Source organism: Mizuhopecten yessoensis, unplaced genomic scaffold, assembly GCF_002113885.1.
Source record: "Mizuhopecten yessoensis strain PY_sf001 unplaced genomic scaffold, ASM211388v2 scaffold716115, whole genome shotgun sequence".
Taxonomy (NCBI): domain Eukaryota; kingdom Metazoa; phylum Mollusca; class Bivalvia; order Pectinida; family Pectinidae; genus Mizuhopecten; species Mizuhopecten yessoensis.
The window spans coordinates 87,252-101,991 of NW_018479955.1; the positions used below are offsets into that span (position 1 = coordinate 87,252).

General features: G+C 36.3%; 1 protein-coding gene across 7 annotated transcripts in view; it reads left to right on the forward strand.

The window, feature by feature from the left end:
• LOC110441743 (dihydropyrimidinase-like) overlaps positions 1-14,740 on the forward strand; it is a 113,269-nt gene that overhangs the window by 74,472 nt on the left and 24,057 nt on the right. For 5 of the 7 annotated variants that reach the window (XM_021484982.1, XM_021484981.1, XM_021484980.1 and 2 more), the window contains 2 exons: positions 12,025-12,119; positions 12,531-12,604. In XM_021484982.1, the coding sequence (XP_021340657.1) occupies positions 12,025-12,119; positions 12,531-12,604 (169 nt within the window). Of the gene's footprint in view, positions 1-5,912; positions 6,169-10,016; positions 10,230-12,024; positions 12,120-12,530; positions 12,605-14,740 lie in introns of those variants that run through there. The other 2 variants (XM_021484984.1, XM_021484983.1) reach the window with 2 other exon arrangements.

The window sequence follows — 14,740 nt, forward strand, 5'->3', positions numbered from 1 at the left end:
TTACCACCAATCAACTATTAACCCGTAACTTCCCCCTTTACAAACCCCTATACCTTCACTCAACTGTTAACCCCTCCCTGCCCCCTAATCAAACCCCCTATACCCTAACCAAACCCTTAACACCTCTCCCTTATCCCATATACAGTGTCTTCTTAATGTATTGACATGGAAATCATATAAAATACATTGTAGTCACATGATTGTTCTGAGTTGACCAATGTATAAACCACTTAAAGCACTAGCTTGCTATCTCTGTATGAGTCATATTTTCCCATGTTCCTTTCTAATGTCAGCATTGATAACCTATTTGATAGATATAGAACTGTATTGTGGGTCAGGACATAGTCAAAGGTATATACTTGTGAATAGAAGTCTTACAAAGGAAGGAATTGTGACTTCTCTTGTCTCCCCTTCCCCCGGTATATAACTATCTTTAGGAGATTCAGCTGTATAATTTTGTAATATAACACAGGTGTGATTTCATTGTCCTGTGTTTGGTGCTATATACCATGTATGTCAATGATTCTTGAGGTTGTATTGTAGGGGTGTGCAGAGTTTAAATTGTTTTAGCTATGTCTTACACTTCTTTCCTTGTAGCGGTCCTATAGTAGTGATATAAGTTTAATCACAATTAAACATTGCTTTATTGTACCTTTTGACTTACCTGGTTTATAGACAATTAATTACACGTTGAGTGTGTTGCAATCTTTTACATGTAAATGTGTATACAGCCAAATAATGAACATGTATGTGTGTATAGCTGAACATCTATGTGTGTATAGCTGAACTTGTATGTATATATAGCTGAACATCTATGTGTGTATAGCTGAACATGTATGTGTGTATAGCTGAACATCTTAGGTGTGTATAGCTGAACATGTATGTGTGTATAGCTGAACATGTATATGTGTATAGCTGAACATCTAGGTGTGTATAGCTGAAGATCTAGGTGTGTATAGCTGAACATCTTAGGTGTGTATAGCTGAACATCTTAGGTGTGTATAGCTGAATTACTGGTACGTAGATTTGTTTCACATCTAATGATCTTAATACAGAATGATGGGCTTGTAATAAATTTACAGTGACATATTTACTGTAAGAAAACATGCTCACCACTCTATAGCCATATAGTAGCTAAGCAATGAGGCTATTATCGTTGTTATATTGTGTTTGTAATCCATCTATGATACCAGTAAGAAAGTGACAGGCTGACTCCAATGATATGGTGAGATTTTGTGCTATGTGGGTCTCTGACTGGCAGATGTTACAATCCCCTGTGGAAGGTGTGGCTAATATCGTTTAAAGCACAGCTATAGGTATCAAGCTGTTAGATTGAGTTTTACTAGAGGTCTGGATAAGGTTTGTACACATTCCCCTTAATGCTCCTTAGAAAAATGCCTTTGGTGATATACTAGGCCAAGAAAATCAATCGGGGGCTCCTGGGGGAACAATTTTCAAAATCTTTATCTTGGACTGAGGGGTTCCAAGAGGAAACTTTCATTACATGTAGATAGGGGGAGTTCAAGGGAAGTAACTCTCTTGTTAATCTGCTTATTTTATCTGATGTCTCTGATCATGACCTGTATTGTAGTTTTGTGTCCAGGTATATTTGACAGAGCCCATTTATATAGCTAGGTAAGCTAAAGTAAATTTAACGGTTCTTAATATGTTCTAAATGCAAATTTATATCAAATAAAAAAGGACATGGTTACATAATCACCCCTTCAAATCACTTTTCTTGTCAATGTTTAACTGAAAGTATTATGTACAATAAGGGGGGGAAAGAGCTATGGTAATTAAATTACAAGCTACACAAACAAGCAGACTTAAATGTTTTGGAAGTTTTTTTTAGGCCATACAGTTTTTACAGTGGAGGACTGTAAGGGAGAAATAAAGATAGGACACAGCTTGTGATCAGGACAAGTCAGTACTGTTAGCTTACATTTTGTACTTGTAACCTAAGCTTGTACTGATGTCTTACTCTCCATGATATATTGTCAACTTAAACACATTAGGCTACCTTTATACAATTCCCATTCTTGAGATACAGCACTATTGGCATGCTTTGGAGTCTTGGACATATGTATACCTTTGCTACAAGGTCATCTGTAAAGCTAACTATACATGTACATGTACATATTACTCTCTGACCCAGAGTAACTCAGCTTTATATCAGATCTAAGATTCTTACAGTTGACATCAAGTATGGTCAGCTTACATTTGATATAAAGTCTTACACTTTAGATCCTGTAAGCTGACTAAGTTTAATATATAGTGCTGTTGGACATGAAACAAATCAAGGAACTGGCCATGGTGGGTAGTGGTATTGGTGGCTGTCAGTTCTAAAGTATATGATTTGTTTGTGCTTTTTATGATGATGATGATTTCGGGAGATTTTTTTGCTACACCAACACAGCTCCATCTGTATCTGGAAAGTGATAAAACTGGGTCTAGTCATGCCGTTTTCTGTGAGTATAAGTGATGTTCATCATTGATTTTCTGTCAGAAATATCCTGTCTACCTGTCATTTCGCTACAGAGTACCTTACAGGAAAGACATGTAATGAACACCAGTATCCAGTTGATTTTGAGATTTTGAGAAAAACATCCCAGTATCCAGTTGATTTTAAGATTTTGAGAAAAACATCAGTTAGACAAATTTATGAACACATGCATTTTACTACTAGTATATGAATATATACATACTTAATATTTATATGTTAATGGTAGTCTTGAACAATTGACATTGAGAATTTAAAAATTGAAGAATTTTAAATATAGGCTAACCCCCAGGCATAAAACTATATGGTACAATTTTACCATCAATTGCATATATTATGCTAATTTTGTTAGTTTGATGGCGACATTAAAACCTCCTAGAGCCATGCTTTAGGTATATTGTGTTGTGAAGATCTGGAGGAATGTTTACAGGTAGTAGCTGTGTATTATAGATTATTCAGTGGAAAATACATGTATAGCTATACAACTATCTCAGTAGTACATGTATAGCTATACAACTATCTCAGTAATATATGTATAGCTATACAACTATCTCAGTAATATATGTATAGCTATACAACTATCTCAGTAATACATGTATAGCTATGTAACTATCTCAGTAATACATGTATATCTATACAACTATCTCAGTAAAACATGTATAGCTTTACAACTATTTCAGTAATACATGTCTAGCTATACAACTATCTCAGTAATACATGTATAGCTATATAACTATCTCAGTAATACATGTATATCTATACAACTATCTCAGTAGTACATGTATAGCTATACAACTATCTCGGTAATACATGTATAGCTATACAACTATCTCGATAATACATGTATAGCTATACAACTATCTCGCTAATACATGTATAGCTATACAACTATCTCAGTAATACATGTATAGCTATACAACTATCTCAGTAATACATGTATAGCTATACAACTATCTCAGTAATACATGTATAGCTATACAACTATCTCAGTAATACATGTATAGCTATACAACTATCTCAGTAATACATGTATAGCTATACAACTATCTCAGTAATACATGTATAGCTATACAACTATCTCAGTAATACATGTATAGCTATACAACTATCTCAGTAATACATGTATAGCTATACAACTATCTCAGTAATACATGTATAGCTATACAACTATCTCAGTAATACATGTATAGCTATACAACTATCTCAGTAATACATGTATAGCTATACAACTATCTCAGTAATACATGTATAGCTATACAACTATCTCAGTAATACATGTATAGCTATACAACTATCTCAGTAATACATGTATAGCTATACAACTATCTCAGTAATACATGTATAGCTATACAACTATCTCAGTAATACATGTATAGCTATACAACTATCTCAGTAGTACATGTATAGCTATACAACTATCTCAGTAATACATGTATAGCTATACAACTATCTCAGTAATACATGTATAGCTATACAACTATCTCAGTAATACATGTATAGCTAAACAACTATCTCTGTAATACATGTATAGCTATACAACTATCTCAGTAATACATGTATAGTTATACAACTATCTCAGAAATAAATGTATAGCTATACATTTATTACTGAGATAGTTATATAGTTAGACATGTATTACTGAGATAGATGTATAGCTATACAACTATCTCAGTAATACATGTATAGCTATACAACTATCTCAGTTATACATGTATAACTATATAACTATCTCAGTAATATATGTATAGCTATACAACTATCTCAGTAATACATGTATAACTATATAACTATCTCAGTAATACATGTATAGCTATACAACTATCTCGGTAATACAGGTATAGCTATACAACTATCTCAGTAATACATGTATAGCTTTACAACTATCTCGGTAATACAGGTATAGCTATACAACTATCTCGGTAATACACGTATATAGCTACTGTATATATACCTGTATTTAGAACTTGTATTAGGTATATATATATATATTGGCCCTGCGTTTAACATATATTATGTAGATGTACAGAATGGAATGTTAAAATTAGGATAAATGTAATCGATTCAGAGGAATTCAGCTGTTTCAATATTTTGTAAATACAGTTTGATATTTTAATTAATTACATAGATATGGCATTGCAATATTTTGTGGTTATCATCATGGAATGTTGTATTAAATATGAAAAATAATTTCCTTATTTCTAGAAATATATTAGAATATTGATATTAGAATTTTGGGCTGATCAAAAGCTAGTGCGGCTAATTTCATCTCACAGGGCACTAACGTAGAAAGTATTTTAATGTCCTACCTGTAGTATATACCTGTAGTAGAATGCAGATGTTGACATTAGGGATATATGGCTCAAGAGTGTCGTTAAACTATTTATCACAGATTATCTTGATTCTACTCTTAAAATCTGGAAGATGTTTGATTTTAAATCAATGACTGCTTGAGAAGCATTCTGTCTGCTGCAGTCAAAAGAACAGTAATGCATCTTGTTTCATTGCATACATAGTTAGAATGTAGTTGCTGGTACCTCTTTTTGCTCTACTGCACCAAGCTAACAATGGCTGCTGGTCCAGTGACACATTTAACCCACGGTTCAAACAATATTGATTCATCGTCGACCTTCAAGCACTGTGTGTTCAAAGCTGTGATGAATTGGTTGATTACATGATTAGGTAATGGATGAGTCAGTAATTGATTTCCAGGTAGATTTGTTAGCTGGCTGGTGCTGGCAGTGTTAATCAGTGGGGGCCCCCGGGATAGCCTTGTCATTTACTCTACAAAACACATGAGAAACGGCATCTGACTTTATTTCTCCCAATGCTCCTTGTATTTCAGTGACACGTGAACAGGCACAGTTGATAATATTCATAATTTCATTATGGTTACTATTTTATCAGTGCATGCATGGAAATTTGTACCATACAGCCATGGCCATGAAGCCTTTTGTAAAAAGACACAAAAACATGGCCAATGATGTGGGTTTATTAAAAGGTTTCAAACATAAAAACAAAAAGAACTCACTTAGTCACCATTTTCATCAAATATAGCCTTGTCTGCAGTTTACCCTGTATGTCTGCGAGCACCTCAAAGTTGTTTAGGTACTGCCTTCAGTTTAGCTTAGTTATATAATCTGAAAGAAAAGAGGTGAAATCTGCTTGGACTTAGAGAGTTATGTGTTCATAAATAAGACAATAGAATGAAAAATATATTTAGGACCTCAATGGCAATCAGCTTATAGCTGGCATGATGTCTGCAAAAAATGATTCAATTCCAAATGCTATGTAAATAGGTACAATTCCAATTCTTTATTATCGTATCTGATTAAATGTAAGTGCTGATCCAGCTTCATTGTTGGATGGACCTGACAGACGCCTGCTTGGGACTGCAGCATGGCAGCCTTTCCATGACTCAGTTCCTAGCTTTGATCCGGAGTGTTTGGTTGTGTCGAGACTACTCCCTGGAAATACAGAAAACGGCAATCAATATGTAATAGAACATGCAGGATGATTTTAATGTCTAACTGAAACTTTACTGAAGGGCTCCGTGTTGGTTTGTGTTTCCAAAGAAAATGTGTCTATCATTAGTCAAACATCGACTAGCCAGTGTGTTGGTGAAAGTGAAAGAAGAGACAATACCTGTATGCATGAGACATTATGAGCCGGTAAGGTTTTTTGTTAATATTGAAATATAATTAATTCTGAATATTTAATCTATAATGATGCAATAGCTAGCTGCTCCTGTTTGCATGCAGTTCCAGGAATACGTTTTTTTCTGAAATACTGAAAACATTACGTAATGTTGTCATGCTAGCAGTATTTTCCAACGTTTTAATGTGCAATAGTGTGCACCACATTTATTATGTAAATTAGCCCTGATTTATACCGCATCACTGGCAGAAACCTGCATTTTGTGTGACCATCTATATAGCTACTGGCTCCTCCTAGCTCGTGTCCAGGGGTCAAAGGTCATTTTGTGAGGTGGTCTGAACCCTGACAATGTGCGTTTGAGCCATTGATCAGGAGAGCTCTATATATATATGCAGTCCTACCACTCTGTCTAGACATTATTGATATTTGCAAGCAACAGGTCCAAATTATCCTCATGTTGCTATGGAAGCCAGCCTTTCCTGATACCACTGAATAGCTGTAAAATCACTAGTATTCCAAGGCAATACGTTCTGTTGTGAAATTGATTTTCTTATACTGCGTTTTACAACTTCAAAAAAAAAAATCATCCAAAATTTGTTATTTAATTGCCTCTACATTCTACAACGTACGTGTGACAAGATAAACATCAAATGTTTACACATTTCAGAATTTAATGTGCTTGATGCCATGAATACCTGCAAAATTTGAATGTTCCATTGAAAATACCTTTATATAATAAAATATCACGCCGTTTTACAGGTTTTCTCATGTCTGCTATACACAAACTGTCATAACAAACAAGCATTTATTTGTAAATTTGTTTTAGGTTTTTTGTATTATTTTACAACATTAAATCACAGGGAGATTTCTTGTAGTTTTGAGAAAGGCAGTAGATTTTTGTATGATCGAAGATTCAATATTCATTTGCTCCGGAATCCTCTACATGTACCGGGTAAATGATATTTCGGCTGTCTAGTCCTCTTCATGTACCAGGTATATGATATTTCGGCTGTCTAGTCCTCTACATGTACCGGGTATATGATATTTCGGCTGCCTAGTTCTCTACAGGTATATGATATTTCGGCTGCCTACTCCCCTACATGACCGGGTATGTGATATTTCGGCTGTCTAGTCCTCTACATGTACCGGGTATATGATATTTCGGCCGTCTACTCCCCTACATGTACCCGGTATGTGATATTTCGGCTGTCTAGTCCTCTACATGTATGTGATATTTTGGCTGCCTAGTCCTCTACATGTACCGGGTATATGATATTTCGGCTGTCTTCTCCCCTACATGTAGCGGGTATATGATATTTCGGCTGTCTAGTCCTCTACATGTACCGGGTATATGATATTTTGGCTGCCTAGTCCTCTACATGTACCGGGTATGTGATATTTCGGCTGTCTAGTCCCCTACATGTACCAGGTATATGATATTTCGGCTGTCTAGTCCTCTACATGTAGCGGGTATATGATATTACGGCTGTCTAGTCCTCTACATGTACCGGGTATGTGATATTTCGGCTGTCTAGTCCCCTACATGTACCGGGTATATGATATTTCGGCTGTCTACTCCCCTACATGTACCCGGTATGTGATATTTCGGCTGTCTAGTCCCCTACATGTACCGGGTATGTGATATTTCGGCTGTCTACTCCCCTACATGTACCGGGTATATGATATTTTGGGTGCCTAGTCCTCTACATGTACCGGGTATGTGATATTTCGGCTGTCTAGTCCTCTACATGTACCGGGTATATGATATTTCGGCTGTCTAACTCCCCTACATGTACCGGGTATATGATATTTTGGCTGCCTAGTCCTCTACATGTACCGGGTATGTGATATTTCGGCTGTCTACTCCCCTACATGTACCAGGTATGTGATATTTCGGCTGTCTACTCCCCTACATGTACCGAGTATATGATATTACGGCTGCCTAGTCCTCTACATGTACCGGGTATGTGATATTTCAGCTGTCTAGTCCTCTACATGTATGTGATATTTCGGCTGTCTACTCCCCTACATGTACCGGGTATATGATATTTCAGCTGTCTAGTCCTCTACATGTATATGATATTTCGGCTGTCTAGTCCTCTACATGTATATGATATTTCGGCTGTCTAGTCCTCTACATGTATGTGATATTTCGGCTGTCTAGTCCTTTACATGTACCGGGTATATGATATTTCGGCTGTCTAGTCCTCTACATGGACCGGGTATATGATATTTCGGCTGCCTACTCCCCTACATGTACCGGGTGTGCGATATTTTGGCTGTCTAGTCCTCTACATGTACCAGGTATATGATATTTCGGCTGCCTACTCCCCTACATTTACCGGGTATGTGATATTTCGGCTGCCTACTCCCCTTCATGTACCGGGTATGTGATATTTCGGCTGCCTTCTCCCCTACATGTACCGGGTATGTGATATTTCGGCTGCCTCCTCCCCTACATGTACCGGGTATGTGATATTTCGGCTGCCTAGTCCTCTACATGTATGTGCTATTTTGGCTCCCTAGTCCTCTACATGTATGTGATATTTCGGCTGCCTAGTCCTCTACATGTACCGGGTATGTGATATTTCGGCTGCCTACTCCCCTTACATGTACCGGGTATATGATATTTTGGCTGCCTACTCCCCTACATGTACCGGGTATGTGATATTTCGGCTGCCTACTCCCCTACATGTACCGGGTATGTGATATTTCGGCTGCCTACTCCCCTACATGTACCGGGTATGTGATATTTCGGCTGCCTACTCCCCTACATGTACCGGGTATGCGATATTTCGGCTGTCTAGTCCTCTACATGTACCGGGTATGTGATATTTCGGCTGTCTAGTCCTCTACATGTATGTGATATTTCGGCTGCCTAGGGGTGAAGGGATGGGGAATGGGAATATTTTACCACAAATTCTTTCTCAGTGGAGGTGGGTCACCCATAGACAATGTTACTTTTCACCTGACTTTGTTCCAGTCACATCAGGGGTAATCATACCGGGACATTTCCTGTTGAACAGATATTCAGGACTCCTCAGGACCAAGTTACGGATGACCTGTTCACAATAAAGCCTCTAGTGTGAAACCGGAATGTTTTCTTTACCCTTTCATTTTGACTTGTGAACTGTTTCTGCATTATCTCAACAAGATGTCCCTTAGAGCTAAGTAGACTAAACCATGAACTATTAAATATGTGCTTTTCTTCATAAAAACTAGAATACTTTTTCTACAGATACGAAAAAGCTGTTTTAGAGTTATTGTAGACAGATGTACAGTTTGTGTAGGTACAAAAAGCTTACTGACAGTCTTTGAGGACAAATGCACAGTTACTGTGGGTATAAAGGGCTTACTGGGAGTATTTGTAGACAGATGCACAGTTTGAAATGAATTATTGATTGAGCTGTCATTGATTAGTGAATGTATTGGTTTGTCTGCAAGTGTGGGAAGAAACTCGTTGAGGTGAAAGGCGCCACATGTAGCTTGCAGACACTATCAGATGTTGCAGCAAAATCGTTAAAATTCATTTGGTGACTAATACATCTTCGATATTACAGTCCACAACAGCGATCAGCCATGATCAATTCCTAAAGGCACCTGCCTTTACTTGGTACTCCACAGTGATGTACATGTTTTGCATTGCAACGCCGTACGATGCACACACTGGTTGCAGTTTAACTGTTAGCGGAAGGATTCAGAAGGGACATTCTCCTGTGTTCTGGACACATGCACTTACACAATTAGATAGCCCTTGTTCAAGAGAGCACCACATATATAATCTCCATCTGTTATGTTCATCAACATTCATTGATACACTGTTGAGGAACTGAAGGAAGGATAAGATCTGTATAAGTGTGGTATAGGGTGCTGTGTAATGTCTAATGCTGCTGACACATCTGATGACAATGGTATGAGGGATACAATCGCCGAGGGAGAAAGCACTCCCAAGGCTAATACTGACTCTGCTACAGAAGCTGAGGGCAGTGTTAAGGACGGGGCTGGTGAGAAGAAGTGTGGGAAGGGAGAAGAACACCAGTGCAAGGACTGGTGGTGTCTGTGTAAGGAACACATAGTGAGTTGTCCTTCCTCGTCATAATGGCAAGGTCAGCACTTTAGAGAACTATAGCCATTGTATGTAGGTCTGTGGTAGGAATGAACAAGCCAGTTCCAGGCAGGTGTAAACTACATACTGAGTACTACACTGTTGGTAAATAGTTCTCATTAGTCAGGTGTAAACTACATACTGAATACTACACTGTTGGTAAATAGTTCTCGCTAGTCAGGTGTAAACTCTGTACAGAGTATTACACTGTTGGTAAAAAGTTCTCGTTAGACAGGTGTAAACTTTGTACAGAGTATTACACTGTTTGTAAATAGTTCTCGTTTGTCAGGTGTTAACTTTGTACAGAGTATTACACTGTCGGTAAACAGTTCTCGTTAGTCAGGTGTAAACTTTGTACAGAGTATTACACTGTCGGTAAACAGTTCTCTCTAGTCAGGTGTAAACTCTGTACAGAGTATTACACTGTTGGTAAATAGTTCTCGTTAGACAGGTGTAAACTTTGTACAGAGTATTACACTGTTGGTAAATAGTTCATGTTAGTCAGGTGTAAACTCTGTACAGAGTATTACACTGTTGGTAAATAGTTCATGTTAGTCAGGTGTAAACTTTGTACAGAGTATTACACTGTCGGTAAACAGTTCTCGTTAGTCAGGTGTAAACTACATACTGAGTACTACACTGTTTGTAAACAGTTCTCGTTAGTCAGGTGTAAACTACATACTGAGTATTACACTGTTGGTAAACAGTTCTCGTTAGTCAGGTGTAAACTTTGTACAGAGTATTACACTGTCGGTAAACAGTTCTCTCTAGTCAGGTGTAAACTCTGTACAGAGTATTACACTGTTGGTAAATAGTTCTCGTTAGACAGGTGTAAACTTTGTACAGAGTATTACACTGTTGGTAAACAGTTCTCGTTTATATAAAATCACCAACAGTAACTGGTTGCACACATGTTGTATTCAAGGACAAATACTACATATGTACCTTATGTGAGATATATATATGTATTATAACTACAATAGGTGATGTATGTCAATAGATCAGCAACATCTGTTGCCCCTTAAGTATACAATAACTCAGATGGTGTCTTTAGATTTCACCTCGGTTCACCTGATCAATATTATTGATAATTTCTGTACAACTATTTTTTCACAGCTCCTGTGTGGAAATAAGACCTTTAAAAAAGATGGGGTCATTATGTGTGTTATTTGACTTTGAAAAGGGGCCTCAGTCATATTAAGTAAATATATGTACTGGTATACATTTTATGACTCTTATACATATATTTATAATGTATATTTGTAAAGAGCCTGTCAAATTAACTCACTGCAAGTAATTGATAGATACTGGGTATATGTGTCTTAATAAAAAGCAAGGCAGCATGTGGTGTTGTACATGAAGTGTTTATAACATGTACATCAGTATACAAGTACACTCAGAATATATGGAAAGGGGTTTTAATTTAAAGCACATATATCAATATCATTTTGTGACCTATGGAAATCAATTTCATTTATGCTTTAGAAATAATGTTCATTCACACTTTTTAATTTCTTATAAATATTGAAGAACACTCCATCAAAATTCAGCGCTGACTGACACCGGATGAAAGGGAATAATTGACTGTCTTTCATTTAAATTATACCTTAGGATAAATTTACCTGAATTAATTATACTTAGGTACTGCATACCTGTATTTACTGATACCAGGTGTACCTGACCTGGCCATATATAGATTTATGCATGTGATAGTGAAAATCATTAGACCTTATTACTTATTTTTGCTCAATTTTGTATTTTGTAGAGTGCACAGTCAAGACTGTTTCTCAAAGGTGGACGAATAGTGAACGATGACCATTCTTTTGATGCCGATGTCTATATTGAAGATGGAATTATCAAGTAAGTGTATATTACTTTCATAATGTATGAAATATTTGGAAACGGAAAAACAATTCAAAGTGTAAAATAAAATGCCAGTGAAACGAACTTTATGCCGTAACAAAAACAGCATGCAGTAACAAAAACACAAAGAAACAGAAAAAAATAGTTACAAAAAAACCTAGTTACAAGTTAAAGTCATCAAACAAAAAAACTAGTTACAAGTTAAAGTCATCAAGCTGTTACTAAGTCAACTCAGTAACAAATATCATCATACAATGTAACATAACCAATATAACATTATAATGTTACACCTGATATCTGTATACTGCGCTAGCTAGTGATATAAACACTAGATTGTTGAGTTAATTAATATAATTTGATTGTCCAGTTGATATGTTTAGATAACCAGAATAATTCTGTCAATTTCAGACAGGTGGGTAACAACCTGGTCATTCCTGGGGGATCAAGGACGATTGACGCCCGCGGCAAACTCATTATACCAGGTATGTCTTATTTACCTGTACAGGTAACTCCGGAACACCTAAGATTGTATAGTTTTACATGTCAAAGTATTCTCCTAGGACAGATAGTTTGATCGTGTGTAGCATGTTTGTCAGTATTTTGTGTCTGTCAAACCTTTATTTGACCGTCTTTGTCACAAATTCCTTAGGCATAAGTTTATCTGATACAGCGATACACGTGTAGAACAATATGCCTCTGATCCAGTTCTGAGACCTCTGGTCTAAGTAAATTATATCTTGGTGAATCGCATGACATTTTTTTGTGAAAAAAAACCAAAAACAAACACGGCATGTATTTTAAACCTTTGTTGCCTATTTAACTGTACTTGACAGGTAGATATGTATCAAAGTGTGCCATATTGGTTACGGTAGATCAAATCTGTCAATGTACCTAAGTATATGTAATAGTAGATAACTTCTGTCAGTGAAGACATCGCTATAGTTTCCTTAAAACGATTTGAATGTTGATGATGTAACATCGGTAATCGCTCTATTTATCTTCAATGCTGTCTTTATTGTTAAAACAACAATTTCCAATATTTCATCAAACATGTTTAAGGTTATAATTTCACCTTTTGATTCTGTTTCCTGGAGGTACTAGTGCTGTCAAAGCTCTAAGTTATGTAAAGTATTGCTCTAGATCTATGGCATTAGTGACATATACAGATATGTATTACATCTGTATTAAAACATATTGATATACTTACATGTATACTGTCTATAGCATTGATAGAATCATTTATCATACTTCTTCTCCAGGGAAAGGATGTATTTAGTCATCCCTTCCAGGGAGTTAATCTGAAAAAACTAAAACCCCTTTACAACAGTTTCTGGTTAGTTACGGAAATGATCTGCCCATCAGGTGGTGAGGGAGAGGTGGTGGGAGGGGCAGAATTTGTCTTTGACTTCAGCTTTTAATCTTCAGATTATCAGTCAGGTCATCATCAACACAGACATTAGTGGAAATGCAGATGCAACTTGCAATTAATATTGCATTTAAAAATAGCTTGCATGACTTTACTGAAACAGTTAAAATCTGTGATTTTCTCAGCTTAAGCAAATTCTTGTTTCTTCTTGACCAGTCCTATTTCTTTCAACTTTCTCTTGGAAATTAGGCCCAGTCTATGGGAATTAAAAATTAGACCCAGTCTGGGAACTAGAAATTAGACCCAGTCTATGGGAATTAAAAATTAGACCCAGTCTGGGACCTAGAAATTATACCCAGTCTGTGGGAACTAAAAATTAGACCCAGTCTGGGAACTAGAAATTAGACCCAGTCTATGGGAACTAGAAATTAGACCCAGTCTGGGACCTAGAAATTATACCCAGTCTATGGGAACTAGAAATTAGACCCAGTCTATGGGAACTAGAAATTAGACCCAGTCTATTGGAACTAGAAATTAGACCCAGTCTATTGGAACTAGAAATTTGCTATATGTAAAGCCCATACTTTAACTGTATCATACCTGTATATTGACATTATATCTTGCATTCCTATATAAACTATTGATATCATACATGTCTACTATGTTGATACTATATATTAGTTACATTGATATTATTGTGAAATCAGATGTTTTCGTGGGGCCCAAATTTCTTGGTTTCCTGACAAAACAACTTTTTGTCGGTACATGAATTTGTGGATTCAAGTAACCACTAAAAAAAAAGAAGAATTGCTTTATTTCAAACTTATAATTACTTTGTGGACCTATGAATCCGTGGGGGGAAGATAACCCACGAAATTAAAAAAAAACAACCCCAGCATAGAACCCATTGAAAATTAGTGATTTCACAGTATGTATTGATATTGTATGTAACATTGATATTTTATATGTTTTAGGTGGTATCGACACACATACACACATGCAGTTACTGTTTATATATGTAACCTTGATATTTTATGTTTTAGGTGGTATCGACACACATACACACATGCAGTTACCATTTATATATGTAACATTGATATTTTATACGTTTTAGGTGGTATCGACACACATACACACATGCAGTTACTGTTTATATATGTAACCTTGATATTTTATATGTTATAGGTGGGATCGACACACATACACACATGCAGTTACTGTTTATATATGTAACCTTGATATTTTATGTTTT